Genomic DNA, 15333 nt, shown 5'->3' with positions numbered 1-15333 from the left:
ATTGCCCTCAAATACTACGTACTTTATGTTTACTTTAATTCATAAACCATATGCTCCATCCATCATGATGGTGAATTCCAGAGCGAAAGATGGCATTTAGGTCATGGAATCTTATTTAACTTTACAGTATACTATAAGCAAGCTATTTAAACAGAAAAATCATGAAAATGAAAAAAGCCAAAATTTCCAAAATTCTCGTGTTATTTCCCCCCCCCCCCAAAAAAAAGCCGGCATTTTATGTGCAAAAAAACATCGATTCAAAAAAGCCGGCTTTTTTGCATCTCTAGTTACCGTTGCTCGTCAATTGCGAAGTCTCCAACTACACTACTGCGAAAAGAATAGCTGAATGAAATATACACCACGTTGAACAATGCATAACTACATTAAAAAAGATTTGCTTAAGAAGGCATTAGACCGATGTCTATGATGAATTATTTGACAACGATATGGAACAGCGTGAGAATCAACATCCTGCCGTGTTTTGTTGATACAATTTCCAAACCTTGTGCCTAGCTCACAAGTGTTATTTTCAGATGAATGTGTGATAATATCGCAATTCACATAGGAGGAATGTACTCTTTCGGTTTAATGGAAAATCCTCATTATGTGCAAGAGTTGAAACGCAACCCATCTTGTGTTATGATAGGGACCGGGATGACATCATGATACTTGTTTGGATCATATCTGTTTACGAATGTCAATGAACATTCTTATTTACACATCTTACAACTGTGATTAATCCTTAGCTGCAAAAGAAGGGAATCATGGCTTGTGTGAACGGGTCTCCAGCCCATTTTGCTTCCGGATGCATGATTTTCTTAACGAACAATTTCCAAGCTACTGGATTGGGGGTCCTCCCTCCCCACTGGTATGTCCCGCACGAAGCCATGAACTTACAACACCAGACAAATCACTGTGGATAATAATCAACTCACATGTCTCTCATCGTCGATACAGGATATACGAAAAATTGGGTGAAAGTATGAAGGAAGCCTTTCGAACGTTAACTCCTCAGATGTTCCACAAGATATCAACAAGGATATGGAGACATTTGTGTGTACAATACGATGGAGAACATACATATTCACTGGATACTTAGTCCGTATATGGTGCCTTCCATTTCAACTCAGGCAAAAAAATATAAAATTGTACCATCACCATCTCAGATATTTTTGAAACTTTTTTTTATAGCAACTAGACATGTTTTTAAGAGACCCATATTTTTTTGTTTTGTCGAAAAAAATTTTCCCGCCAAGTAATGGGCCATCAAAGACGGGGAGTACAATTTATGAATTGTAGAAGACATGGAAAATGGTCAATTTCGGAGCCTCACCATTCGGCTATGGAGACAGGTAGAGTTATAATTCTTGTTGTGGTATGTACATAGGGATATAAATAAACTATATTTTATTATAGTTTGCTTTGCGCATGCGTATCTTTTTGTACATAAATTAACAAATGAACGTCAATTTATCTGAAAAGTCGAAGTTTGCGAATTTTTTTCGAGCACTTCCGGTTCGAATTTTAAAATTCTGTTTTCACGGTTGGTAAGACCTAGTTACCCGCTTTCCGAAAAAAATTTTGTATCGCTTCTGTTGTCAACCGTTTTGTCGCAAAAAATTCGAGAAATTGTAAAATTTTCAAAAATCGCCATTTTTGGGCGCCATTTTCTCGAAAACACCATTTTTTAAAATTCTGAAATTTTGTCAGATGGTTCAACCTTACCTGAATAATAAACACACCAAATATCATTCTCGACCAATGCTTCGTGGATTAACTGCAGCCTTTTGAAGTTAGCGAAGTTTCGCTAATTTTGATGTCACAGTTAGCAACACTGGGAACAATGAAAGTGCAATGATTTGATGATGTTTGTGGTTCACATTCATTAAATGAAGAATAAATGGTTTTCTTGGCTGTTTTTTTTTTTTATTATTTTGATTAAAAAGGCTCTGAAATAGTAAAATGAGCCTCCCTCTACTCCTCCGTTTTCTTAAACTGAAGTAATCTGAGGTGGAAATTACGATTACGAAACACACAAATTTCAAGTTCACTTACTTAAAATGGTCTTCGGAAACAAAATTTCACTGTTTTTTTTTTTTTTTTTTTTACATGGGCCAATCATTTGCTTGGTTGTTGTCTTCTTTGCTAATAGCATCTAACCGTGCAGATGATCCAATAGATGTTGGTTCACTCATAACTCATCCAGGAGTGGATCTAGGGGGACGATTGCCACCCCCCCACCCCCAGAAGAAGAAACTTTCTTATTTATATATAAATAAAACCCATCCCAGAGTTTGGAGCTCTTAAAAGTAGCTCTAAGTAGCAGTATTACACCCCCCCCCCCCAGAAGTCCGTCCTGGATCCGCCCCTGCGTAGCACATTGTCGATAGTCACAAAACACTTATTTTCACTTCTCTTATGCTCTTCTGGAAACCTGTAACCTGCTGAAGGTTCATGTGGAAGCATAAACAGCACTTCAACTTCGCGTAATTCATGATTTATTCATAATATTTCTGCTACGCACCACTGGTTATCATACATATATGTATATAACAAAAGTTCCTTTTTGCAGATTTCTTAAATCTACACTTTGAATTGCAAAAGTTCGATTTTGGCGAAAGTATGAAGTTAGTTCATGGTGACCCGTTACTGCCATAAAAACTTCGCAATTTTCCGAAAGCCAAAGATAACTTCGTTGAATACCAGTTACCGGTCGCATACTTTTCCTTTTTTCTTCCGGAAGTCGTCGAATTCAGTTCCATGTAACAAAACGAGAGTAATACCCGGAGTTTGTACTTGCACTATACTCACGAATTCTCCTGCGGTTTTAGTGGGGACGCGGTGGCTCAGTGGTAGAGCGTTCACTTCCGGTGCTTGGGGTACCTGGTTCAATCCCAGCTCGAGCCGTATGGACTTTGTGGTGGACAAATACCGTGCTCGTGGGTTTTCTTGAGGTTATCCCGTTTCCTCACACTTTCTGCATTCCACCATTTCATTCATTTCTCATAATCACAGTCTCCTTCAGCCTAACCGGCATAACCGTGGAACGTAAAACTTAAAGATTTCATTTCATTTTTTTCTTCTGCGGTTTTAATACTGTGTATCTGTTTTAGCCTAAGGCTATGGCGCGTTGCCACATTCTTTGCCCCCCCCCCCTTCCCCACTACCGTCGTAGAGACCCTTGCATGGCCGGTTTCACTGCAAAAACACTGCTTTATCGGACCTGTCTGCATCTCGAACATCTGAAAGCGATTTTTAAAGTGGGATGCAGCACCATCAGAAATCACTGACACGGTTTGGGAAATTGTAGACACCTATTTTCACGTATTCAAACCTTTTTCTATAAAATATATTTTCGCTTTTCTTCGAGTATGTTTAGAATCTTGTCTATGACTATGAGTTCATGAGCCGAATCGTGTGTTTTATCGTCGTTTATTACAACAAAACTGTCAATTGTTTCATATTTCGGTAATAACTCTGAATTTCACTTTGCAGAATAACAGTCCAGTTTTCAACGGTCCACATGAAGTAAAATAGAATTTGTATCTTGAAATTTTATACGGTGGTTTTCGGTACCAATTGATTCTCTTTGGATTTTCTTGATGTAGTCATGAACTACAATTCTTACAGTTAAAGCGGCAATGTACGATACGAAAACAGAAAGTGGCACAGTTTTTTTTTTTTTTTTTTTTTTTTAACGAGATCATTATTCTTCCATATGGCATAAGTAACCACTATCATTTTCATCAGGATCAATAATTAAAGACACCACACTTATTTCTTCCATTCCAGGACATTCACCACATTCTTGAAGAAGACAGCTGTCATTTTCTAAGGATCATACTACTAAAGGAAATAGGTCACTCATGACAGCTTCAATACAGGTTGCACCTTTGATTTGTAGCAACGCAGTAGCAGCTAACTTAAAATTTGCACAATACACACACACACACACACACACACACACACTTCCCTCTCAGGTTGCGGACTGACACACTTTAGTCGAATACTATAAAATTTCGAGTGACCCATTTTTATGCTGGGATTGTTCTGTTTAAAAATTCAGTAAATTTCTTTGGAACGCGTAAGAAAACGTTTTTTTTTTTTTTTTTTTTTAATTTTTGTCATTTTTCGATCACTCTAATGACATCGCACTTAATTGAGACTTTGGAGCATTCCAAATCACACTGAGGTAATAGTTTAGGCCTTTTATAGATCATCAGAATTCATTGGATGGCCATTTCAAGTAAACTTAAAATTTGTGTGTTTCGTAATCGTAATTTCCACCTCAGATTACTTCAGTTTAAGAAAACGGAGTAGGGGGAGGCTTATTTTACTATTTCAGAGAGCCTCTTTGTTCAAAATAATAAAAAACCAGCCAAAAAAACCTTTTATTCTTCATTTAATGAATATGAACCACAAACATCATCAAATCATTGCACTTTTATTGTTCCCAGTGTTGCTAACTGTGACATCAAAATTAGCGAAACTTCGCTAACTTCAAAAGGCTGCAGTTAATCCATGAAGCATTGGTCGAGAATGGTATTTGGTGTGTTTATTATTCAGGTAAGGTTGAACCATCTGACAAAATTTCAGAATTTTAAAAAAATGGTGTTTTCGAGAAAATGGCGCCCAAAAATGGCGATTTTTGAAAATTTTACAATTTCTCGAATTTTTTGCGACAAAACGGTTGACCACAGAAGCGATACAAATTTTTTTTCGGAAAGCGGGTAACTAGGTCTTACCAACCGTGAAAACAGAATTTTAAAATTCGAACCGGAAGTGCTCGAAAAAAATTCGCAAACTTCGACTTTTCAGATAAATTGACGTTCATTTGTTAATTTATGTACAAAAAGATACGCATGCGCAAAGCAAACTATAATAAAATATAGTTTATTTATATCCCTATGTACATACCACAACAAGAATTATAACTCTACCTGTCTCCATAGCCGAATGGTGAGGCTCCGAAATTGACCATTTTCCATGTCTTCTACAATTCATAAATTGTACTCCCCGTCTTTGATGGCCCATTACTTGGCGGGAAAATTTTTTTCGACAAAACAAAAAAATATGGGTCTCTTAAAAACATGTCTAGTTGCTATAAAAAAAGTTTCAACAATTTCTGAGATGGTGATGGTACATGCTCTGCCTGAATTGAAATGGAAGGCACCATATGTAAGTTTCAAGTACCAGGTTGTTATAAAATAAGTATCGCTGTTCAGAGAACTCTGGAGACATAACCACTTGACAGAATGCAACCAAACTTGATAGGGGTGCATTTGGGAACATGTAGAAGAGATTGGTGTAGAAAATAAAATTAGTTCCAATTTTCGCCATTAGGGCTAATTGTGGCGCTGTACAACACCAAGTAAGTGTAGCGTGGAAGAAAGACGACTAGTGATGGTAAATGATAAGAAAGGCTGTAATTACCTCTCCTGTGGGTCTCGTGGCATTGAATACCAACGCTATTAATACCCCGTGGTTAGTGGCGGATTTACGAGGGAGGGGACTTTTGAGCTGAAGCGTCTCTTTAAAATTCTTGGGTATCTTACAAAAGCGAAGTTAAATATTAGTCTTTCCTGTGCTCATAAAATGCAAGCACCTCCAAAATTCCAGGAAAAGATTAGTGTAAAATCTCGCGTCCAGAAGTTATTGTGATTCTGTTCAGGGTTAAGTACGGTGAGTGTGATATGGAAGACAAATGATAGTATTGATATTTAATGAAAGTAAGGTCATAATTATGCTCCCAGTGTGACGCCTGGCATTGATTTGTACTCCTATTAATAACTCCGTGGTATAATGATGTGTTATGGGCGAAGATGATGATGTGGGTTTCTGCCCATAGGCAGGTCTTTCACGTGAAGGCCCCGAGCAAGGAAGACGCGTGGTGACTAGTACCGTATAAGATAATGATGACGTTCTAAGAACGGGACCTAGAGATTAATATGGAATCCGACTCACGTGTCTTCATCGGAAAACGAACCCGGGATCCCTTAAACACAAGGCAAAGAGTGTGGGAAGAAAAAAGAAGCAAACATCGGATCACCATCAATTCACTTCGGGCACATAGTGGCACTTAAACCCGTATCACTGAAACACATGCAGGCGTGAGTAAGTACCTAGAGAGGTAATTACAGCCTTTCTTATCATTTAGCAACACCAGTGTTTTTTTTTTATTATTATTATTATTATTATTTCCACGCTGCACTTACATAGCGTTGTACAGCGCCACAAAACGGCTGGTGGCTAAAATTGGAACTAATTTGGTTTTCTACATCAATCGCTTCTGCATGTTCCCAAATATGGTTTAAGTGGTTTAATGCAAGTTTGGTTGCATTCTGTCAAGTGCTAACGTCTCCAGAGTTCTCTGAACAGCGATACATATTTTATATAACCTGGTATAAGATGTTCATAAACTACTGGATGATGATCTACTCCGACTGGGGCCACCATCGAAGCCTCAGTCAATGCAATCACTGCCATCAATGCACAATAAAATGGCGAAATATAGGTCTTTCTTTTATAAACGTCTGTATAGAAGCACTTTAAGCAGATTAGTGATTCATATGATACAAATGTTTCTTTGGTTTTCCGTTTTAAAGGAGTCCATTTTAATTTGTGGCAATAATTTGTGTAAGAGGTATATGTCATCTATTTTGTGATCTTTGCTGGAATATATATAAATACTTACAACTTGAAATCGATGTTCCCTCCTCTCTTGAATCTCTAATGCGTTTTTTAATTCTTTTCATCATTGATTGGTTGGTACAAGTTTAGCATTTCATTTCAGCACCGAGGCTATATGAGACGTGGCCCCACTACGGTTTAAGGTGGAATCCGATCATTCCAATTTTAATGCTCTCCCTTCGAAAATCGAACCCCAGACCCATGTACAAAAGATGGCGCGCTAGCCCCGGCGTCTATTTTATTTTATATAGCATCCTGTTATATCAGTACAAGTACTATAATATTTACATGTAAGTTAATAGTCTCCTGGTGGAATGTCTTGGTTTACATAAGAATGCATGTGTCTAGTTCCTTTAAAACTGTTTCAAAACACTGATCATTCTGTGTACTGTTCATTCTATTCACTACGAAACTGCAGTTGTTTTAGATTTCTCCGGACACACGTCTGTCTTAGAAACTGGCATCCGACCGACACATCAGTGTTACAATTTTATTCCACGTTAAATTTATATATGTCAGTTAATACATGCTGACGGTGGAATGTTACTTATTTTTTTAAATTTCTTTTCAGTTGGCAGGCAGAAATGTGCCACATGAAGTGATTTTCTTCGATCCAAAACCATCACATCAACGTTATTAATTCTCTTATTTTCTTATTCATGTATTTATTACATATACACAAAGGTCGCACTTAAAAGTAACAAGCAACATTTTTTATTGATCAAGTTTTAGTGTTATTAGAGGAAAACACATTAAATCTTATGAAATAAAATAAAGACACTGGTTATCTTTATTGCGTCTAATTAATTTTTCCAATACATTCAGTCTATTAGTTATCATGCGGACGTTATTAGTTTAGCTTATCTCTGCAGGTAAGTGTAATTTTCGTACATCATCATTTTCACATAATTAAAAGAAGATTGGAACAATCAATATCACGCAACATCAGGTACCAAACGCTTTTATTTTACTTCATATAAGTCGCTAAAAATTTAATCTGTAATTTTATACTACATCTTAATCTACGGACTTTCTACTTTCCAACAGACTCCATTTCCTTTGCACGCATTTCTCCTACCTTTTCGGAGACCTGGAAAATACCCTTGCTGTATAACCATGTTCCAGCTGCTCACTCGTACTGACACATTTCCATGTTCCCCGTCGTTTAAAAGTGCTGGGCTCGTAAGTGGTCCTTCACAAATCTGAAGAGATAGTAGTCGGAAGGTGAAGTAAAAATTTCCCATCTCGTTTCCCCAATTTTCTCCTTCCTGAACTGACAATGAGAACGGTGTGCATTATTGTGTTGATGGTTTGTTTGAAAAATGAAGTAAGTTGGATTGTACATGGCGTTTGAAAATGTATAATTGTTTCGTTTAAGTGTACGTGTTACGAAAGTTTATAATATCACAACCCCACATCGCTTCATGACATCAACTGTCCTATGTATATCTGAGTAGTGTCAAAATGGCAGCACTACTGAAAAGAAGAAGAAAGGTAGAAGTTCAGTGTTACCTGATTTCTTCACTGCCGAAATGCAATGGCCGCTGAAGTCCATGGACAATTGCGCAGTATGTGTATGGAACTACATTAATGTCTCTCATGAAGGTATGCAAGTCCTGCAAATCATTTCAAGAAGGAAAGGTTGATATACGTTACAACTCTCACCCAGCATGGCCAACAACATTGTCTGTGTTGAGGGACTGATCAAGGAATACCGAACAACCATCAGTGTAGATTTTGGTCAAGAAAGTAAACATTTCGGTAGAACGCGCCCACTTCGTAATGCATTGGGTATTGAGCTACAAGAAAAGTGTGTTCAACATGGGTATTGAAATTGCTAAACTGCTATCCAAATATCAGGAAGTCAAGCAAATTGGCATGGCACTGAATCATCTTCAACGTTATCATATGGATGGGAAGTATCATGGGTGATGAGACATTGGGTCACTTTATGACCCGACAGTCCCTGTTCCTCACAAACATGGAAACATCCATCGTCACCTCCTTTCAAGCAGAAAAACAATGATAGTAAAATCTACTAGGACTTTAAAAAATAAAAATAAAAAAATCCATTATCCCCTGCTTTTGTGCTTTTTAGTGTTTTACTAGCAGTCGCTTCTGCCCCTAACTTTTTAAAAATCTCTCTCGTTAATTATTTCTCATCGCTCTCTTCTTTTATTTCCTCGGCAGTTGAGGAAGGGCTTTTTTTATTAGTCTGACTCCTAATTATTCATACCCGACGTATATTATACTATAGACTGAACAATTATATATATATATATATATATATATATATATATATATATATATATATATATATATATATATATATATATATATATATATATATATATATATATATACATGCACATAAACACACACAGCACATATGGTATATATATTCTTGAGATTTTTATTTAGTACATTTCCTATCTTGAGATAGAGTACATTTACTTTTCTTTACTTATAATTTTATTATTCATTTATTACCTTTCCTTATATATATATATATATATATATATATATATATATATATATATATATATCCAGAATACATATACGGTACATATCTTTCTACGATCCATGAATTACACACTATTTCATTTAATAGTGTCTTTACATTCGCGGAATAGTCGCTCTCCTGGTTCGCTTCGTTTTCTGACACCGTTAATTACATCTTGTACTTCGCTAATATATTCGTTTGTACATTATTGTTTTAATTATCTAAAAGCATTCTACATGTAATATTGCCGAGATATTTGTTAATTTGTAATTATATTTAATATCACAATTTATCATTGTATTTAACTTTATTTGTCTTGATGAAATCTAGTTACATTCTATGATGGGCTTGTTTGTGAAGGTGAGGTGTAAAGCCAATATTTGGTTTAGGGATTCTAGAGGTAAAGATTTGCTCCAGTTGTTTTTCAGTTGCTACTGATATATTGAAATCTCATCGTAACTGGTTATACGGCGAATCAACATATAAACCAAGAACTTCGGTCCGTTCTAATCAAGCAGAAGAAAACTCACGTCCTTGCGCTGAAACAGTGTTTCCATCATTAGCTTTCTTACCAGTTTGTCTGATGTTATTATGAAGTAGTTTTCCAATGATTGGTGAATGGGGAAAAAAAAGTTACCATAAAACTAATAAAAAATAAAGTATGAAATATTTAACCAAAGTTTATGGCACTGTCATATGAAATTAGTACGAAAGTGACATTCATTTCATATATAGAAGTAATTGACAAATGTGCCTTTTTTGTCTTGTTATGTACCCCTAATGAATCTTGCAACAAATAGACGTTCTTCAAGAACGGGTCACTGTGGCTCAGTGTTAGAGCGTTTACCTATTGTGCGGTTGGGACCCTGGTTCGTTTCCAGTTTGCGGCAAATGAGTTTTGTGTTGGACGAACATTGTGAGTGGGTATTTTCTCGGGGTTTTCCAGTTTCGTTCGCTGATCATCACCGTCTCTCTCTTACCCTCGGAGCATAATCAAGGGGACGTTAAACTAAAAATGAATAAACGACCTTGATGAAAAGGGTGGGGGAAGTTTAGAACTTACTGATGTAACAACTCAACAGGTTTCATTGTGTACTTAATGCGCTGCTTGGAGTAATGACATTTAAAAGTGTTATTTAAGCGTGTTTTAACTTAATATTTGTTCTGTAGTTCAAAGTATAGGTTAGAAACAGCATATAAATTCCTCTCCAATATAAGCTAACAATGGAAAAGCAATCATTGTTATTATTATTAAGTTTTTAAATTAGTTAACTCGTGGTTATATGGTTGGCGTATGAACTTCTAGCGCGGGCGACCCGGATTCGATTCTGTATGGGGCTTATCTGGTTCAGATCGCATGTTAAGCTGTAGGTTCATGTATTATATAGTCTTGGTGCTGCAAGCAACACTAAACCCAAATCTAACCAAGCAACATCCTGAATATATTGACACTAATATTTTTGGATTAATAATGCGTAATTGATGACGGTACACGGGTTTTGTAGAAGTAGGGCTCTTAATTACTTTTTTAAATATATTTATTTATTTCATAACGTCCTTTAGCGTCACTGAAGCTAAGTTAAGTTTAGACTACAGCTGAATGTGAGATTTAGTTAGACCTCATGTGAGACCTTTGGGAACCGAATCTGGAGCTAAGGCGCCGCTCGCATGCTAACCATGTAGCCACCAGGAACTTTTCAGTGTAAGTTTCTGAATTATAAATAAAATCACAAGTGCTAGCTGTAACTGGAAACACTATCGCATTGAAATGGGAAGATACGATCTTCAGTCTGCAAGAAATTAGAGCAGAAAATTACTGGGTCTTACTACTGTGATTTTACATTCTTTTAATGTGAAAGCTGGAAACACTTCTGCAAGGTCTATCTTGTCAAAGAGGTCCTAGTTGATGCAAGACCAGTTCCACTTTCTCTACTCATCATTTTGTGCATTCACGGGTGTCAGTCGAGCCCTGTATGAGATGTGTCGTGTTCGTTTGTGCAGGTGAAAGTGAAATCCGACAACACTGTGAGAAGGGCAAACTGCTTAGAAGGGAGGGAATACCTAACTTCGTTGAGTGAGAGGTTTCGTAGCTTGCACTTTAAATATAATAAATTGGATAGTTTGGGAATATTGTATAATTTTGAGCCAAAATTGCTCTTTTGCAGTTGATTTATTGAATTGCTATTTTATCTCGAGTTGCAACGATGCTGGGATGTATTGTATGAGCTTGTGTCTCACCTCGGGGACATATTATTTGTTATGTTCCTTTTTGCTGTGCGTGCGATAGTGGAATCACTCTATATTCAATACTTCGTATGATATTTCTTCAGTCGACTGTGATTTTTCTTTGTTGTTACACTTATTCTAACATATCGGCAATCTTGGAAAACTTCATTCTTTAATCGAATCTTATAAAAAGGCCTATATTCCCTTACATGATGAATTACTGTGTGTTTATGGTGTTATTGGTGTTTTTAACTTATTGAAGATTGTTATACAGAATCGGTGTACTACTCTACTTGTATCACAGAAAACAGTGAAATTTACCTTACTTTGTCCTTCTATTGTAAGTTACAGTTATTGTGTTAAGGTCGGCTCTTATCATGAATTATGTTTGAAATTTTTCAGTTGTATGTGATGATGAGAAATGAATGAATGAATGAAATTGTGGAATGAAGAAAATGGAAGGAAAGGGGTGAACCCCGAGAAAACCCAAGCATATAGTGTTCGTCAACCACAAATATAAACCCATTCGGAACGAGCTGGGATAGAACCAGAGACCCCACGCGCCAGAGGTAAATTTTTCTACCACTGAGCCACCGAAGCCCCTACTTGAGTTATCAATATAAAATTGTTATAGCTTATGCATGGTTCATTGAATTGTTATTACATTTCTTTTACTTTAATAAAATGATAGGATGAAAATTCCTCGTCTTATTGGCTACTGTCTAAATAGCATTATATAATGCTATTTACACAGTAGTTTCTATTAGCAAATTAAATCACTAATGTTTCACAGAAATAAGAGGTTCAGTGTGTATTATGGTTACGAAAAGGATCTGCATCTACAGAGAACGTTTTTCTCTTCTTTCTTTTATTTTTCCACTCTTACTCCTTTCTTACGTTCGAATGTTGCTGATATTGTTTAGCGTCCAGGATCAATCAGGGCTTTTCGAAACGATTGAGAAGAGGAAGGTTATGTAGTGAATGCAAAAGTAATGCATTATTGCTCTAAATAATATTATTATGATTACTTGTAAGAATGTTGAATTGTATATACTTCATATTCACAGCAGTTAAGTGCGTGTTCTATTAACTTAATTAATAAAGCAACATACTTTGTGTTAAGTTCGTTTATATGTTCATTCTACACTGATTAATTTGCTCCTCATTACGGTCTACCTTGTATGCGAAATCCGTAAAAGTCACACAAGTAGATTAGGGTAATTAAGAACAAAATAGAATATAATGACATTAGTTTAGGCTACGTTAGGTTTCGAAAGATTTCTACATTTGCATAGGACATCGCACCTATTAGTCTAATGTATTTATGAGCAAGATAGTTCGCGTTTTCGTATCACTAGTAATCGAAGCAGTGAACCAAAACATTGAATCTTGTTTGCCATAGACTGTGATTGTTCCGATATACTAACCTGTATCAATTTCTCGCCCTTGAGAACGTCTAAATGGAGTCCAACTGGAGGCTTCCCAGCCCTACACAAATAAAGAGAAAGATTACTTTACAACCAACAGTAGTCAAACAAAAACGAGAAATCTTAACTTTGTAAACACCTTTTGAGTTCGAACTATGTACGCAAGAGCACAGTTTTGCAGCTATAAATAAAAATGGATCCACTTTACGAAACTCGCTCCAGCTGGTATTCTTATCCAGACACGAACAATAACACTACATTCAACCACGAGAACAAACAGTTGTATTGGCGTTATGTTGAAACAAACGGGCTACGTTTAGTTGAAGGTGTCCATAAGTACGTACAACATAAAAGATTTACAGGACAAATGAGTTGAAATAACGAAACTGTAATTGATTTCTGTGTCAATAAAGACAGAATCCTACTACATGTTGTAGAAATGAGAAATACAAAATGATGTAGCGACAATATGTACTTACCGGAAGCGCACATACAAGAATATAAATATACAATTAGTTAGTGTAATATAACCTTACTTTATCTAACCTAATAGTAAGAGAAATACGCGATTTTTTTTTTTTTTTGAAAATATGGCTGGACTCCTTGGATATAGTATACAACAGTTCCTCATCATTTCCCGAGTATTCACGAAGTTCAGTCTTTTACGGATTATTCATTGAGGATCTAGGAACTTGAAAATGGGATAACAAAGCGACTTTCATTTACTTAACGACTGAAACTTGTACATGACATACCACCATTTCTGTACGTGGTGCAAGAGTTAGAACTATCCTCGAGTACGGTGCACTTTATGTGCGCCTCTGTACTTTATATTTCACTATGTGTGTGTGTGTGGGGGGGGGGGGGGGGGACTTGAACGCATATTGCGTGTCTCGTGCTCGTGGATAGTTCTTACTGTTGCATTACGTACAAACGTGATGGTATTTCATGTAGAAGCTGTAATAGCACACATAAGAAACGCAGATCACGGTGTACTCATACTGCATATTCCAGTGTGAGTACATGATCTGGGTTTCTTATGTGCTCTATTACCACTTGTACATGACATACCACCATTTCTGTACGTGGTGCAAGAGTAAGAACTATCCTCGAGTACAGAACACTATGAGGAACTGTTGTATACTATTCCTTTAACTAAACGTAAGCCAATCTAATAAATATTCTATTATGCCCATAACCACTTTCTTTACTCTCCAGCTTCCTACTACCTTCTTACTTCACAATTGCCCGACGCGAATTAGATGCAATAAATGCGCAGCATAGGTTTGTTAATGTTTATCGGATAATTACTTTATGCATGCCTCATTTGGGCTGTAAAAAGACAATTGTCTTTACTTTAGGCAAGGCAGTGACAGGAACCGATTCATCTGAACCGGTTCCTGCAGTTCCAGTACCAGTTCCCAAGAATGAAAGCCAGAAAACAACCTGCCCTGCGGACTCTAACCCATCTAACGCTCGCTCGGCAATACTATGTGAATCAGGAACAGCAAGGAATCAATGACAACCTGTGAAAAATAGTAACAGAGACAAGATATCACCGCCTTGTTTAAAGTAAAGAGTTACTCTGTAAAAATACAACAACGCAAACTGTGGCATAACACTATAAACTTTTCCTACTTTTCGTCTCGGGGAAAGAGTACAACTGGAGCGTGAAAATTAACTCATAAAGACTTTTGCTAAGCCTGCTGAGAACACATTGCCGTTACATACACACTATTAGTAATAGAGAAGGGCTTCTTTCAGTAAAATTAGATATTCAGACCTAAAACATTCCTTTAACCCTTGCACTTAGCAAGTATCGCATTTTTTTTTTTAACCAATATCAAGCAGTAACTTCTGCAACACCAATGCCAAGAATGACACTGCATTATTTTTAATTACTTTGTAAGTGCATAATACTTCTACTTTCAACAGAAACGTCTCTAGCACGTGTAAAATAATCGAAATTTTGAATATAAACAAAACACTCACATAAAAATAAGGCGCTGCCTCACGTAATTAACAATATAATTAAACAAAATCATAGTGTTTTAGGTTACTTTTATGAGTCAATACACCTTATATTATGAAGTAATCAAAATATTATTCATCGCTTAACATCTAAAAATATACAATATATTGTTTCTTGCACCTACCAACTCGGCACATCATAATGGTTCGCCATCTTTTCTTCCTTCAGTTATAATACAAACATGTCCAAATTCCAAATATAATTAAAAACAGTACTCAACTTTTTCAAAATTAGTGATTATATTGACCAGAACAGGTCAAACTCATGTAATATTTTTTTTAAAGAATTCAAGTTTATTTGAGGAATTAACCTTGTCTCTCATTAGATAAAACTGTATACATTTATAAACATTGATAAATAAAATGATACGTGAATAAAAAACAGTAAATTTATTCTCAACTAATATCGACTTTTTTTAAAACTTCAACCATAAAGCAGATTTTCTTCCAAAAATA

The 15333-nt window shown here is 36.2% G+C and overlaps 1 protein-coding gene across 1 annotated transcript in view; it reads right to left on the bottom strand.

Annotated features, from left to right (window-relative positions):
• Positions 1–15094, bottom strand: part of NiPp1 (nuclear inhibitor of protein phosphatase 1) — a 44296-nt gene extending 29202 nt beyond the window's left edge. The window contains exons 1-2 of the mRNA XM_081744420.1: positions 15003–15094; positions 12847–12907 (exon numbers count right to left, since the gene is read on the bottom strand). Coding sequence (XP_081600546.1) covers positions 12847–12907; positions 15003–15031 — 90 coding nt within the window. The 5' untranslated portion in view covers positions 15032–15094. The remainder of the gene's footprint in view (positions 1–12846; positions 12908–15002) is intronic.
• Between the last annotated feature and the right edge of the window lie 239 nt (positions 15095–15333).

Source organism: Thermobia domestica, chromosome 2 (assembly GCF_964235325.1).
Source record: "Thermobia domestica chromosome 2, izTheDome1.hap1.1, whole genome shotgun sequence".
Taxonomy (NCBI): domain Eukaryota; kingdom Metazoa; phylum Arthropoda; class Insecta; order Zygentoma; family Lepismatidae; genus Thermobia; species Thermobia domestica.
Note: the sequence above shows the minus strand (reverse complement) of the source record. Positions and strands in the feature narration are given on the sequence as shown.